This window comes from Propithecus coquereli, unplaced genomic scaffold, assembly GCF_000956105.1.
Source record: "Propithecus coquereli isolate 6110/MARCELLA unplaced genomic scaffold, Pcoq_1.0 Scaffold877, whole genome shotgun sequence".
NCBI classification, from domain to species: domain Eukaryota; kingdom Metazoa; phylum Chordata; class Mammalia; order Primates; family Indriidae; genus Propithecus; species Propithecus coquereli.
Window position 1 is genome coordinate 217,252 of NW_012155029.1, and position 15,555 is coordinate 232,806.

Consider the following 15,555-nt stretch of genomic DNA (forward strand, 5'->3'; position numbering starts at 1 on the left):
GGTGTCAGGCCAGCCTGCAGGGGAGTTGGAAGATGTGGGCAGGCTGGTGGTGAGCAATGTCTGTGTCTCTTACAAGGCTCCTCCTCACCTACAGGTGGCATTTCCCATGCTGCTTTTTTTTTTTTCTTTTCTTTTTTTTTTTTGAGGTAAGGTCTTGCTCTCTTGTCCAGGCTGGAGTGCTATGGCATCATCATAGCTCACTGCAACCTCAGACTCCTGGGCTCAAGCGATCCTCCTGCCTCAGCCTCCCAAGTAGTTGGGACTTAAGGCGTGTGCCACCACACCTGGTTAAGTTTTCTGGTTTTTTTTTGTAGAGATGGGGTCTCACTCTTGCTCAGGCTGGTCTGGAATTCCTGGCTTCAAGGAATCCTCCTGCTTCAGCCTCCCAAAATGCTAGGATTATAGACGTGAGCCACTGTACCTGGCCTACACATCTATTTTTTAAGCAGCAGAACCCACTTTTAAAAATGAAATTTGGCCTGGTGCAGTGGCTCACGCCTGTAATTCCAACACTTTGGAAAACTGAGGTGTGAGGATTACTTGAGCCCAGGAGTTCAAGATCAGCCTGGACAACATAGCAAGACCCCATCTGTACAAAAAATAAAAAAAATAGCTAGGCGTGGTGGTGTACACCTATAGTCCCAGCTACTTGGGAGGCTGAGGCAGGAGGATCGCTTGAGCCCAGGAATTTGAGATTGCAGTGAGCTATGTCGACGCCACTGCACTCTAGTGTGGGCAACAGAGTGAAACCTTATCTCAAAAAAAAAGAAAAAGAAATCTGCACAATCTGCACAGCTTTAATATGTCAAGTAAAGAAGTAGGATTCTTTTTAGCGTAAATGCTCAGAGAACGCTTAAGATCAGACTGACGGCGTTTGCTCCCCGTACTCAGCGAGGCCGTTTTGGGGGACTATTTGCCGTCCACAGTGTGGGTGTCACATGCAGGCCCTGTTGGCCTCGGCGTCTGGCGTCTTTGGGGTGCTGGTACAGCCTTAAAACTCTTGCTTCACGCAGACGAGCGGTGGCAGCTGTGAGCGTGGGATCGGGTGGAGGATGCCGCTGGTGACTGGAGCGTGCGGACCCTCCCAGGCTTCACGGGGTCCTCATGTCAGGGCCAGGAGGATCGTCAGAGCTGTGCAGCGGCTCCGTTCTGGGGAAGGAAGGGGACGCCCAGGGAGTTAGAGACTGACTTATTCAAGGTCACAGAACGCGGACAGTGTGCTGCTATAACGTTAGTTTTGAACATGCTACACATACTAGGCAACGATCTGAGCATGATGCGAATTTTGTGTTTGTGTCTTGCACCATTTCCGAGAGAGCGCCGGGGGACGGGACAGCGCAGTGTCCCCCAACCCAAACCGCTGGTAGTTGGTTGGACGCGCAGATGGCTGGGCCTCCGCGAGTGGGGCTGCCCTTTATCAGGGCCACCTGGCAGCTGCATTTTAAACAAGCCCCTCGGCGACTCCAACCTCAGGTTGTCCATCTCTTGAAGAGAAGTGATAAATCTGAATTGTTGAATTATCCTGATTTTAGACCATTGGTTCAGAGTTTCCTAAGATACCATTAGAGCCAAACCAAGCAGCTCTAGGGTCCATTTGATCGCACATAACTGTCTTTCCATCTCCGCGGGGCCTCCCCTCAGACCCTCCCTCTGCCGCCTGCTCCTCTGGGGCTCTTTTCTTCGCCTCCCTGAGCCTTGGGTTCTTCTCCGTAAAATGGCCATGAAGCTGGTGGAGCCAGGTGACCCCTGGGCTTAACGAAGTTGACTGAGGCAGCTGATTCAAGCACAGGGCCTGCCTCAGGTCGGCCCCGGGCAGCTGCCACCCATCATACAACCTCGTGCATATGCCCTGCCTGCGCTCAGACGAACACCATCCTGCCCTAACGCAGCTGTGTCCCCAGAAATGACCTCCTGCAAAATCGCAGTCAAACTGCAGGGCTCATGGGAAGACGGGGTGAGAGCACAGCACCCAGAAACTTCCCCAGTGATACCTAAAAAATACAGGTACCTGCTCAAAATGGTGGCACTGTCATACACATGTAAAATGGCTAAGAATGACACGAATACTACAGCAAATACGGTACTGATCTTGGAAAAGAGAAAAGACCGGCAGTTCTCTTGTGGCTGTGGGCGTGGGGAGCCGGCAGCCCGCGAGTTACTGCAAAGGGCTGGGAGGAGGTTGTCTGAAATCAGGTGGGACATTGTAACCCCAGACAGGGACGAGGGTGGCTCCGAGCACAGCGGGCACTGAGGGAGCGAGTAGATGTGGGAGGGGTGCAGTGTGGTTTTGTGTGCCCCCATGTGGCTCGGGTCGGCCAGGCGTAGTTCTCTGCGTTCACCTCGTGTTTCTCCTGGCAAAATGGTGCGTAAGCAAACACCAAATTCCCATCGTGCTCATATTGTTCCCTAGTACGAGTGTCGTGTTCAGACAGATTTTTGTGTTCAACAAGCGTTGTGGGAGAACGGACCGTCTCTGCAGCATGAATTGCCAGAAAGCGCGTTCCTGTGTTGAGGTGTGCGTCGCGATAACAGAGGTCGCCAAACTTCCCTCTAAAAGGCCGCACCGATTTTCCTTTCTGCCTCCGTGTTTGAGAGCTGCCGTTCCCGCATCCTCATCGAGAGTCCCCAGCCCTTTCCATCTGTGTCAGGCTGGTGAGCGAGAGATGGCTCTAGCCCCGTTTTGAATTGTGTTTCTTTAAACGTCGTCAATTTGGCTGTTGTTTCATCTGTACACAGATCATTTTGCTTACTTTCTGAATGGAGTGGCCTTTGCTCATTTTTTATCTGGCTTTCAAGTATACCAGTGAGTTTTTGGAAGGATGGTTGTTGGGTTTCCCTCCTCCTGTACAGGTGCTACAGGGCCAGGATTTAAAACTCGCTTCCCTTCCCGAAGGTGGCAGCCGGCCCGGTGGGGAGAAGCCGCCAGCGGGTGACTCACTCCATACTGCAGCTGTGGGGTGGGGATATTGAAAGCTGGGCCACGCCCTCTACAGGCCCCGGCACCGCAGCTTTTTGCACCGTGGCATACGTTCTTGCGTAGAAAGTTGACAGGGACGTATTTTCAACAGCCGCCTTCAGTTGTGCTGGCCAGTTCCTGCCCTCCAACCTGGGTCCCCTTTGGTGCTCTTGTTGCTTTAAGCTCCCGATCAGATTGTTTCCCTTGGGTCTTGGTAACCCTGGGCCTGGAAGTCCCTTCCCTTTGTTCTTTACCCCTTTTCTCCCCTTCAGGGCCCAGCGCTAGCTCCTGCGTTCCCCCTTGCCCTTGGGAGGGCCGAGGTTGCCCACGACCTTGCACTTCGCCAGCCTGCCCCTGATTCCAGCCAGCCCCCCACACTGTCCTGCTCCCTTTGCTCGTGGACACTTCTCGGTGCCCTTCCTTGTGTCCCCGCCACACTCCTGGCACAGGCCTTGTCCCCAGCCAGGGGCTCAGGCCATATCGGGCAGCGGGATCCAGAAGCAGGCACACAGGATGTCGTGGGCTCCACCAGCAGGTTCTGCTCCCAGAGTTGTCCCTCTGTCTCCACAGTGGGCTGCCCGAGCGTCCCGGCCCGGGTGCCCCCTTCCCTGCCTGACAACCCGTTTCCCCTTTTCCAAAAACTGGCAGAAGGAGCAGCTGAACACGAAGGGCCGGCCGTTCCGAGGCATGTCCGAAGAGGAGGTGTTCACCGAGGTGGCCAACCTCTTCCGGGGCCAGGAGGACCTGCTCTCAGAGTTTGGACAGTTCCTTCCTGAAGCCAAGCGGTCCCTGGTGAGTACAGAGGGCCCCAACCCAGCGGGGGGCCCCAGCCAGCTCAGCCCAGGGCCAGGCAGGCCGGTCGACCCTCCAAGACACGCCGAGGGTCCCCCGGAAGCTACAAAGGGTGCGCAGGCATCTAGGGGCCCCTCAACATAGGCTGCCCTTGCACAGCAAGCCGGTCACGGATGCTCAGAAGTGCTTCTCGGTACAGACAGTACCTGAGTCTTGAGGGCTGGTTTGGGAGGCGGAGCGTGTCTTCCCATGGAGGCGATGGGACCCGGGTCGCTGGGGCCCCGAGTGTTCTGCCTCTTGGGCCTGCCCTTGGACAGGACAAAGGAGCCACTACCTCACCCGTAACCCTGTGGGAAGGAGCAGGAGGGGTCAGAACCTCCATCTCTGGCCTGTTGAGCCGGGCTTGGCCTTGGGCTCCAGCAGGTTGGATCTCGAGAGCCTGGGCAGGCGTGGGGCGCGGCCTGAGGCGGGCCGTGGCTGCGGCGGTGGAAAGCAGATGCGGGGAGGAGCGCCCTGCGTGGGGAGGCTCAGGGCTCAGACTGCACGTCAGCCCTTCTCCCTCAGCCGTGGCCCGAGCCCCGCCGCGGCTGCCGTTTCCACGTCCTTTTTGTTTTTGTTTTCCTCTGTGAACATAATAAGCCTTTTTAAAAAATTGAGATGAAATTTATGTAACAAAAAATTCACCATTTTAAAGCAAACAATCCAGTGGCATTTAGTGCATTCACAGTGTTGTACAACCTTCATCACTATCTAGTTCTAGAACATTCCATCACCCCAAAAGAACACCCCGTCCCCATTATCAGTCACTCCCTGTTCCCTCTCCCCCAGCCCCTGGCAGCCACTAATCTGCCTCCTGTCTATGGATCGGCCTGTTCTGGACACTTCCCATCAGTGGAGCCACACACCCGTGTGGCCTTTGTGTCTGGTTTCACTCACTGAGCTTGTTTTCAAGGTTCATTCCTTTTTATGGTCAAATGCTCCCGTGTGTGGGTACACCGTGTTTTATTTATCTGGTCCCCTTATCTGTTGATGGAGCTTTGTGCCGTTTCTGCCTTTTGGCTGCGGTGAATGGTGCTGCCATGGACGTTCGTGTACAAGGATTTGTCTGAACGCCTGTTTATACCCAGCAGTGGAATTGCGGGTCACACGCTAATTCTGTGTTGAACTTTTTGAAGAACCTCCAAACTGTTTCCACAGTGGCTGCACCCTCTCACATTCCCACCAGCCATGTGCTGGGGTCTGCATTCTGGCCAGCGCCTATTTTCTAGTTTTCTGCGTGTGTGTGTGTGTGTGTGTGTGTGTGTGTGTGTGTTTTACAGCCGTCATAATCAGTGTGACATTAGACCGCATCGTGGTTTTGATTTGCATTTCCCTGATGACTGTGATGTTGAGCATCCTTCCTGGCAATGTATCTTCTTTGGAGAAGTGTCCATTCAAGTCCTTTGCCAATTTTGAATTTGTTTTTTCTGTTCTTGTTGAGTTACAGAAGTTCTTTGTGTATTCTGAGATGAGACCCTTATCAGATATGATTTGCAAATATTCTCTTCCATTCTGTAGGTTGTCTTACTTTCTTGTTAGTGTCCTTTGATGCACAAAAGTTTTTGATTTTGAAGAAGTCCAATTTATCTGTTTTTTATGTTGTTCATGCTTTTAATGTGAAATCTAAGAAATTATTGCTAAGTCAAGGTCATGAAGGTTTACCCTCATGTGTTTTCTTCGAAGAGTTTTACAGTTGTAGCTCTTACATGTAGGTCATTGACCCATTTGGGGTTAATTTTTGTATCTGGTGTGAGGTAGGGATCCAAATTCATTCTTCTGCAAATGGAGATCCAGTTGTCCTGGCAGTATTTGTTGAAAAAACTATTCTTTCCCGTTGTGAATGATATTGGCATCATTGTTGAAAATGCGTTGACTATAGTTGTGTGGTTTCATTTTGGAACTCTCACTTCTAAGCCACTGGCCTGAGTGTCTGTTCTTACACCAGTATCACACTGTTTTGATTATTGCAACTTTATGGTAAGGTTGAAATCAGGAAGTGTGTCTGCCAACTCTGTTCTTTTTCAAGATCGTTTTGGTGTTCAGCACCCCTTGCAATTCCAGGCGCATTTGAAAATCAGCTTTTACATCTCTACGAAAACGGCCATTGGGATTTCGATGGGGATACATTAAATCCTTAGATCACCTTGGGGAGCGTTGCCGTTTAACAACAGTAAGTCTTCCAGTCTGTGAACATAGTCTTTCCATTTATTTATATCATCTGTAATTTCCTTTGGCAAAATTTCAGTTTTCAGTGTGCAAGTTTTGCACCTCCGTGGTTAAATTTATTCCCAAGTGTGTTATTATTAATGCTATTGTAAATGGAAACTTTGTCTTAAATTTTGTTTTTGGATTCCTCATTGCTAGTGTATATAGAAACACCACTGATTTTTTGCGTGTTGATCTTGTATCCTGCAACTTTGCTGAACTCGTTTATTAGCTTTAATAGTTTCTGAAGACTCTTAAGTATTTCCTATATATCAGATCATGTCATCTGCAAATAGAGATAGTTTTCCCTCTTCTCTTTCCAATGTGGATGTCTTTTCCTTCTTTTTCTTGCCTGACTACTCTGGCCAGGCCTTCCAGAACTGTGTTGAATAGAAGTGGGGAAGGCAGGCGTCTGTGCCTTGTTCCTGATCTTAGAGGAAAAGCTTTCAGTTCACTTCTGCATGTGATGTGAGCTGTGAGTTTTTCATAAATGCCCTTTATTAGGTTGAGGAAGCTTCCTTCTGTCCCTAGCTTGCCGGTGTTCTGTTTCCTTTTTCTTCCTCCTCTTTGTCCTTGATGACGATCTGGGCCTTGAGTGTGAGTCTTGACATGAGTCCCCCATCCCCCGCTTCACCTGTCGCCACCTCCTCCCCCGAGTCCTGCCTCTGAATGAAGACACAGGGGGCGGGTAGGACTGGGAGAAGCGGGTCTTGAAGGGAGGAGCTTGCGCAGGCGACAGGAGTCTGGGCGTGGAGCCCTGCAGGTTGCCAGGCTTTTTCCTGGGCTTTCCTCCCCCGCAGCGATCCTTCCTGCCCGAAGTCTCTTCCAGCCTGTCTAGGCCAGTGGCTGGGGCTTGTCGCTGTGGGTTACTGTCCTAGGATGTACAGCACATCCCTGAACAGGGATGGCACCTGGGGACACTGCCTAGCCCCAAGTCAGGGAAGCTGCGTGCTCATCTGTGGGGCTGACATCAAGTCCAGGTTGTCACCAAGGGAGCTGTGACTGACCTTCCCTCCCGCTGGGCTGTAGCCTTCCTGCTTCAGGCTGGAGGGTTGAGCCAGCTGTGTCAGCCCCGGGCCTCGTTTCCTCCTCTCTCACACAGGAGTGGACCGCCCTCCCAGTCGGTGGCGACCCGCGAGCTGCTGTCTGTCAGGCGTTTCCTACAGCACGTGGCACGTGCTCAGTGTTCCAGAAGGGGCAGCAGTGTTTGTGCAGGAAAAGCAGGCGGAGAGTCCAGAGGCTCGCTGACTCGTCCCCTCCTTCCCAAATGTCTGCTCCAGCAGGGCAGAGGCCACACCCCCGCCGCCGTGTCCCCAGAGCTGGCGCGCTGCTGGGCCTGCAGGAGGCCTCGGGGAGTACCTGGTGGCGGTTGGAACGGAGCCCTTATCTGGCATCCCTCTGGCGACAGGGACTTACCTCTTGCGCAGGCGTCTGCCCTGGGCCCCTCCCTCCAGTCCAGCCTTCTCCTGCGAGTCCACTGTCTGCCCCACGTGTGTCTCTGAAGTTCAGAATCTCTATTTGGTTTTTCTCCCGCATCCCTCGGGAATCCTGGCGTCACTCCTGCCTTGCTGCGCATCGGATCCCTCCCAGGGCCACGTGGCCACTCGGAGCAGAGGGGTCTTGCTGCCTCCCTCCTGCCTCACACCTCATGGTGTTGGTGCAGCCCCAGGTGGCAGCTGTTCCGTCTCTGAGTCCCCAGCACCCCGGGCGAGTGCTGTCGCCCACGCCGTGAGGCCGCATCCTCCCGCCTCGCACACTTGCTGGCTCTTCTTCCGGTCCTGTCCTCTCGGATCCGGGTCTCGCCGCTCGGCTCTGACTCAGTGTCAGCAGCTCTTCTCCCGAACACCCTGTCCCCGCAAGGAGATGGGTGCGCGTGGTGTCCCAGCTGGCCTCCCCAAGCCATCGCCCACGGTGCAGAGTGATGGGGCGAGGACACTCCAGCCCTCGTGGCCTGCACCAGCTGTTGCTGCCCTGGCGGACGGCCGGGGCCCGGGGCGCGCCCTTGCTCCACACCTAGAGGTGTTCTGGACTGACGCGCTCGGCCCCGCCTGGACAGGAGGTGGTGCGGGCAGTGCCCAGAGCCGGGGCTCGCGTTGCGCGCCTGGTTCGTATCTTGCCTTGTCGCCTCCTGGTTTCGGGAGCCTGGCGGGTCGCTTCCTGTGCCTCAGCTTCCTCACCTCGGGGGTGGCTATGAGGATGTCTCCCACGAGCATGGCTAGAAGATTCCTCAGGGAAGCAGCTGGCCAGGGCGAGCCTGGGGCTCTGACGTCCTAAGACGGATGCACTAAAGCAGCTGGTTCCCAGACAGGGTACAGTGGGCGGGGAGCCCCGTCTGCTAGGGTTGTGGCGGCCGTGCACAGTGGACACTTGGATCACACCAGCAGCCTGCACTGCTCGCCCCAACTCTGTGGAGTCCTACAGCAAGGGCAGCTTTAGCTCTGAGTTTCCGTCTCAGAGGTCGTTCTGCAAGCGCGGGAGCTCTTGTCCTCGGATGGCCGTGACCACAGCGCCCCCTGGTGGACAAGACCGGCATTTACGAAGTTAGGAAGTTGGTCCTTTCAAAATCACCCTAGAAAAATTATTTCCCTCAGAAAACTGCCTGCCAACACAGTTTCTTTAAATGGCATTTTTAATCAATTCAGCAAATATTTTTAGTGTAAACTGGGTGATTAGAGCTATCTAGTACATTTAGAAAGATTCTATCAACTTTTTTCAAAATTATTAAAAACACCCATTACACTATTTGTTGTAACTGAGGTTAAACCCTCACAATCTTTATGTTAATTTTGGGGTGTCTATTAAAACTGCAGGAAGAAGAAAGCAAAGATGAAATCTGGCATTGTCCTAACTAAACTCAACTGTTTGGCCTAGATCAGGGGTCGGCGAACTTTTCCTTTAAAGGGCCAGATAGTAAATCGCTCAGGCTTTGCAGGCCAGTTGACCTCTGTTGCAAAGACTAGTGGCTTAAAAGCAGCCATGGAATATACTCCTACGTCAATGAATGGGTGTGGCTGGGTATCAATAAAACTTTATTGACAAAACAAATGGGCATGGCTGGGTACCAGTAAACTTTAACTTCCAAAAACAGGCCCTAATGTGGTTAGTTTGCCAGCCCCTGGTCTAGGTGGTTTCTGGGGTCCATCTGGCTCAAGCATTCACAAATTGGGACATTTAGCTGAAAATGGAGGACCACGAGAACTCTTGGGAGAAGATGGGTGGTACCTGCTTGGTGAGAGGAAGGTGTTCCCTCCCCGTCTCCGGTCCTACTCAGCACGTGTCATGTCACCACCCGGCTGCCCCTTTTGGGAACTGATGTTTGCCCCTGTTCTAGGATCTAAAGAAAGAAATACTAGTGGAGAATCATTACATGGATGGCCATTTCCACTTACGGTTTTTGGAATAGCCTTGAGTCTTTGGGTAATTATTCCCCAGATAAGTTTAATTCCCTTAGGAATTCCCCTAAGGGAATTAAACTGTGGCTAAATAATAGGTCTTTATTATTATTGTAAAAATAGCACATGCTCATGAAGAAAACCAAGCATTGGCAAGGGTATCAAATATAACATGCAGACTTCCATCCCTTGACTCTCATTCTTTTCCGAGATCCGCACCAGCGAGTGTCATATATATCTTTCCAGAAATTTCCCCTGCATCTGCAGACAAATGCTTACCTTTAAATGTTAATAAAAGTAACAAATGCCCTCTTGTTTATTCTACCCCTTGGGTTTTGTGGGGGGTTTTTGTTTCTTTTTCACTCAATGTGCCAGATATCCCTGTCCCTGGTAGCAACCCAGAGCCAGCTCATCGTGTCCGATAGGGGCCGGCTGTTTGGTTCGGGCGCGCCGCGACTCGTCCAGCTCACCCGCGCTTCGGGCTGACAGCACAGCCTTTGCGTGGTGTCTTCGTGCCCAGGGCCCGCGGTGGTGCGGGGACTGGGAACGCAGTGGGGTGACCGCCGTGGTTCAGAACATTGTAGGGCCTCTCCGGCCCTGCCCACACCCTGCAGAAAACCTGCCGTCTGTCTGTCTGTCTCCTGCCTGCTCCAGCTTTCTGGTGCATTCATACAGATGCAAATCCTGGATAGACTGTTCCAGAACCACTCTCCACAAGTATTGCCAGCACCGTGTAGGTGGGGACCCTGCTTGGGATGAACATCCCAGACCTGTTAGTCGATGGCTAGAGCCTGGGAGGGAGGCCCTGGACCTGCCACAGCACCCCAGCGAGCGATGCCACTGCCCCCCAGAGGCGCTCATCATTCGTAGAAATCAGTTGAAAGCCCGGCTCCAAGGCCCCACCAGTGACCTGGCGAGCGTCAGCCGCTTCCTCTTGCTGCCTGTTTCTCTGCCCACCGTGTCTTGCGTTTCTGTGGCACTGGCATGCACGCGGCGAGACGCCACGTCGCTGGTCAGCTGGGTGAGCCCCTGCACAGGAGACCCGACTCAGCGTCTCCCTCCCTCCTCCATGGAGGCCTTACTCGGCCCCCCCCCGGCTTTGCAGCGTTGGTCTGTGAGGATTCGGGTGCTCAGGTCTCTCCCAGCAGACCTGAGCATCTCGTTGGAGTCACCTCTGGTGCACACAGAGCCCACTTGGGCCGTGGGCCGGGCCTCGTCTCTCCAGCGCTCACCACTGCCTGCATTTGTGTCCGCAGTTCACGGGAAATGGGCCGTGCGAGATGAACAGCGTCCAGAAGAACGAGCACGAGAAGAGTCTGGAACACAGCAAAAAGCGCTCCCGGCCCTCCCTCCTCCGCCCCGTGTCGGCGCCGGCCAAGGTAACCGTCAGCCGTGCGCGCTGCTATGTGCGCGGGTGGACTCCTGTGAGCCTGGCCTTCCCTGGAGGTGACGAGGGAGCCAGGGCAGAGACAGGCAGCAGGCCCGGGCCAGGGGGCCGAGGCTGGACCTTGGTTTGGCTTGAAGTTCACCAGCCATGGGACCTCGTGACATTGACTCCCCTCTCAGGTGGCCGTTCACCTGTCCTCTGTGTCTCACGAGAGTGTTGTAAGGAGGAAGAGGAGGACTATTACCCCTCCCTCCCAAGGTCAGAAGAAATGGAGAGTACAGTCCACTCCTTTCCATCAGGACTGTTTAACAGGCAAGCCTGCCACGTACAGTTGTGCCGGTTAATCACTGCACAACTGAGGGGCGAGTGGGGTTGAGATCTAGCTCCTGTCATGCTCATCGCCAGTGACGGTGGTTTTCTAATTCCATTATTCCTTGTATGTTTACCAGTTGTCTTTCTACTACGAGGAGGAACTCTCTCTTCTTTCCCATGTGTTTAGTTGTATGTATCAATACGGACTCTGGGTTATAATCCATCACTACTGCTGTCGATCTTGACGTCCAGACTGTTCCAGATTTGGCCAGTGGCTGGCTCCCGTGTCCTCCTGACACATCCTCCTCATTCTTCAGGCCCTTTGGAGATGCTCTGGCCGCACAGTACAGCATCCTGGACGGCTGCGGGCCAAGCTCAGGTCCAAGTCCAGCTGAGAGACAAAAGTCTTCACAGGGACTTGAAACCTGGCTTCTCCAGTGTCATCCCCTTCCTGTCCCCTTGTTGTTACTGCCTCAGCCCACAGGGCAAACAGGTGGCAGGAGAGGTTTCTGATGTCACTGTAACCAAGGGCACGTCCCCCTTGCCATTCCAACTTAGTGGCTTTCCCGCCTGTTACCCAAATCCCTAAACTGCCAAGATTTAGATCCCAGATTTGGCGGGGGTGGTTATGTGGCCTTCACCCTTCCCTAAGTCACAGAGGCCGAGGCTGCCCTAAGAAAGCACATCCTCACCTCACATGGGATGGGGGTACCACGAAAATTGGCAGGTGGTCCCGAAGGCATCATTTTGGGGGCCCTGAGCGACAGGGAGGCTCCGGCCCGTCCCTCACCCACACGTCATGGTGGTTCGTTCCATCAGGAGAGCTCAGTCTCAGCGTTGTCAGGGCTCTGACAAAGACAGACAGAGAGGCCATCTGCGGGGCACGCAGAGCGTTAACTGTGTGGAATTTCTCTCCACAGAAGAAAATGAAACTCCGTGGTACCAAAGACCTGTCCATCGCGGCTGTGGGGAAGTACGGGACGCTGCAGGAATTCTCTTTCTTTGACAAGGTGAGGGTGGCCCCCAGCTTCCGTCTTGGGGATGCCGGGTCCAGCCGGCTGCGCTGATGCCCCCTGGGCCTGCCCCCATCCAGGCGGGCCTTGCTAAGCCTGGGCCATGGGGTGTGGGGGGCAGGCAGGGCGGGAGGAGGGACTGGCCCCCAGCTCTCCCCATGGGAGGGAGAGTGGGCCCTGGTGGAGTGGAGGCTCGTGGCGTGGTGGGCGGAGGCCACGGCAGGGGAAAGTCGGAGCTGAGAGTCCAAGCAGGGTTTGAGGACATACACATCTGCCACTCTGCAGCTGTGTGACCTTTTCTAAATCTGGGGCGTCCTGGAACTCCCGCCCAGGGCCCGTGGGCAGATCAGGCGAGACGGCTGTGTGCACGCGCTGTCGGAGCCCAAGCCAAGAGCTGCCGCACAGACGGCGTCCGCTTACAGACCACGGCTGGTTCCCTTAGAGCGCGTCCGTGTTGGTGACTTGCGCTATCTGGATCTGGCCGGGGGCTGAGGAGCGGGGGTTTGCAGTGGGCCCTGGTGCGCTCTTTCCGCAGGTACGCAGGGTGCTGAAGAGCCAGGAGGTGTACGAGAACTTCCTCCGCTGCATCGCGCTCTTCAACCAGGAGCTGGTGTCCGGCTCCGAGCTCCTGCAGCTGGTCAGCCCGTTTCTAGGGTGAGCGGCCGACTCCCAGGGCTCCCGGGTGGGTTTTGTTTTCGTAGACTCCATCCACCTGGGACGGGATGACGTCCTCCCCGGGTCAGTCCCCACTGGGCCCTGGGCTGCCAGGACAGGCTCTGGGCACCCGAGGCGTTAAACTGGAATCATTGGATCAATCGTTATCTTGCTTGTTTTTATTCATCTTTCTTAACTTGTGTGTGTAGCTTACGTTTATTTCAATCTGTAGTAGTAGAAGTGTTTTGGTCTTTATTTAAAGTTTGGTGATGTTTGTTGTGACCAGAAATGTGCCGTAGGGACATCACTCTTGTTTATGTCGATCAGCCTGTGGTCACATTGGTGTCGTTATACTCATTTTGCCTAAAGTCGCAGTTTCCGAGAACCTGTCGATGACGTTAAGTGGGACTTACCGTGTTGACGCTCACGTGGCCCACCGACCTTTTCAGCCCCCGTTTCATTCGCCCCGTTCGCCTGTGTGTGTTTTGCGCAGTGTTCTCGCTGTGGAGCTTCATGCCTCTGCCGCAGTAAGACACCGGACAGCCCCGGCACCACGAGGGGCCGTGCATGGACCTTTTACTTCCGTTCCCCAAACCCTGCCTCAGCCCGGCTCCGTTTCAGACCCTGGCAACCACTCATCTGTTCTCCGTCTCGAAAATCTGTATCACAAAAATGCTGCATTAGTGGAACCACGCAGGGCATAACCTTCCGGACAGGCTTTCTTACAGCCGGCCCAGGGACCCCTCCACGTGCCTTCCCAGTCCCTGCTCCTCTCGCCTTGAGGGTGTCCAGACTTTGAGACTGGCTGCCTCCTGCGCTGGTTACGCTGTGGTCCCAGGTGGGCCTTGCCAAACACCCCTAGTCAGGGTTTTGTTTTCTATTATGTCCAGTGAGTCTCTTCATCCCTGAGTTTCCCTCCAATTCTAGGCCTTACTGCTGCTTTTTTTTTTTTTTTTTGAGATAGAGTCTTGCTCTGTCACCCGGGCTGGAGTGCAGTGGTGTCACCATAGCTCACAGCAACTTCAAACTCCTGGGCTCAAGCGATCCTCCTGCCTCAGCCTCCCGAATAGCTGGGACTACAGGCGCACATCACTGTGCCTGGCTAACTTTCCTAGTTTTAGTAGAGCCGGGGTCTCGCTCTTGCTCAGGCTGGTCTCGAGCTCCTGGCCTCAAGCAATCCTCCTGCCTTGGCCCCCCAAAGTGCTGGGATTACAGGCGTGAGCCACTGCGCCTGGCCTCTCTAGTCCTGATTTAAAGCTGAGAAAGTTGAGGCTAAGATGGAATCCCTCTTCCTTAGCCTGGGACAGGCGCTCATAAGTGAGCTAGCTGTACAGTTGGGGCAGAGTCTGGGGTGCTCTGGCCCCACAGCCCCAGAGTGTGTCTCTTTGCTCATCCTCTGCCTTCTGGGTACGTGTGTGGCTGTTGAGTTTCTCATAAATGGGGTCACGTCGTCAGGCTGGGCTGCACTTCCCCCCAACCCCCAGTTTTTTTTAACTCGGCACAGGTGCTGACATGGGTGTGGAGCAGAGTCACTCACACACCTGGAGACTTGCAGTGACTTTATGTGCAGCTGACGCTTGGTTCCACCTCGTGGTCCCTCCATGACATGACATTGAATTCTGACTGTCTTTAACCTCGGGTGTCCATATGAAGCCATTCTGAAATCTCCAGAGCCCTCTCTACAGGTCCCTTGGGTACCACCTTACCTTTTGTCCTTATCTTTGAAGGAAATTTCCAGAACTCTTTGCACAGTTCAAGTCCTTCCTGGGGGTGAAAGAGCTGTCATTTGCGCCTCCCATGAGCGACAGATCCGGGGACGGAATAAGCCGGGAAATCGACTACGCATCTTGCAAGCGCATCGGATCCAGCTACCGAGCGCTCCCCAAAACCTACCAGCAGCCCAAGTGCAGCGGAAGGACGGCCATCTGCAAGGAGGTAGTGCTCCCTGGGGCTCGGTGGATGCAGTGCGTCCCCCACCCCTCCCCAGCCAACACCCAGTGCCTCCTGTCCTGTGGACAAAAGACCGAGTGCTCAGCCCCCCAAAATATTGGATAATGGGTGGTGCTGGGATGTGGCCCAATAAAAAACTGCCTGAGAAGACACACCAGTGTCCTATGTGCTGGTAGTTTGGGCAAAACACAGAGCACACGTTGACAGTGTGAAGTTTGGCTCACTCCTCCGTTATGAGACGTAGGTTTGTTGCTGCCATGATCCTGCTGTGTCCCAGGTTCACTGACTGCAGTATGTTTGTATTTGGCTTGACCGTTGGACACTTCTTCAGGGTTCGTGGACAGACGATTACTGCATGTCCAGAATTCAAGAGTACCTGCTGGATTCCAAGATACAGTGCAGGGGTCAGCAAACTGTGGCCTGTGGGTCCTGGCCTTCTGCCTGTGTTTACAAATAAAGTTTTACTGGCACACAGCCACGACCATTCTTTTACATGTTGCCTGTGGCTGTTTTCTCGCTACAAAGGCAGAGCTGAGTATTCATCCCAGATGGCCCGCAAAGCCTGAGATACTTGCTACCAGGCCCTTTCCAGAGAAAGTTTGCCAGTTGTACAGTCGGCCCTCAGTATCCACTGGCTCCGCATCCACGGATTCAGCCAACCTTGGATTGAAAATACCTGGGAATAAAAAAAGAACGTAACAAAAGTAATCCAAAATAAAAAAGTAATACAGTGTAGCAACTATTTATGTAGCATTTATGTTGTTCTAGTTATCATAAGTAATCTAGAGGTGATTTAAAATACACAGGAGGATGTGCATAGGTTATATGCAAGTGCCAGGCCGTTTTGCATCAGAG

General features: G+C 53.8%; 1 protein-coding gene across 1 annotated transcript in view; it reads left to right on the top strand.

Annotated features, from left to right (window-relative positions):
• Positions 1–15,555, top strand: part of SIN3B (SIN3 transcription regulator family member B) — a 39,258-nt gene that overhangs the window by 9,676 nt on the left and 14,027 nt on the right. Inside the window, exons 5-9 of the mRNA XM_012664253.1 lie at positions 3,605–3,748; positions 10,641–10,763; positions 12,004–12,093; positions 12,632–12,750; positions 14,478–14,685. Of these exons, the coding sequence (XP_012519707.1) occupies positions 3,605–3,748; positions 10,641–10,763; positions 12,004–12,093; positions 12,632–12,750; positions 14,478–14,685 (684 nt within the window). The remainder of the gene's footprint in view (positions 1–3,604; positions 3,749–10,640; positions 10,764–12,003; positions 12,094–12,631; positions 12,751–14,477; positions 14,686–15,555) is intronic.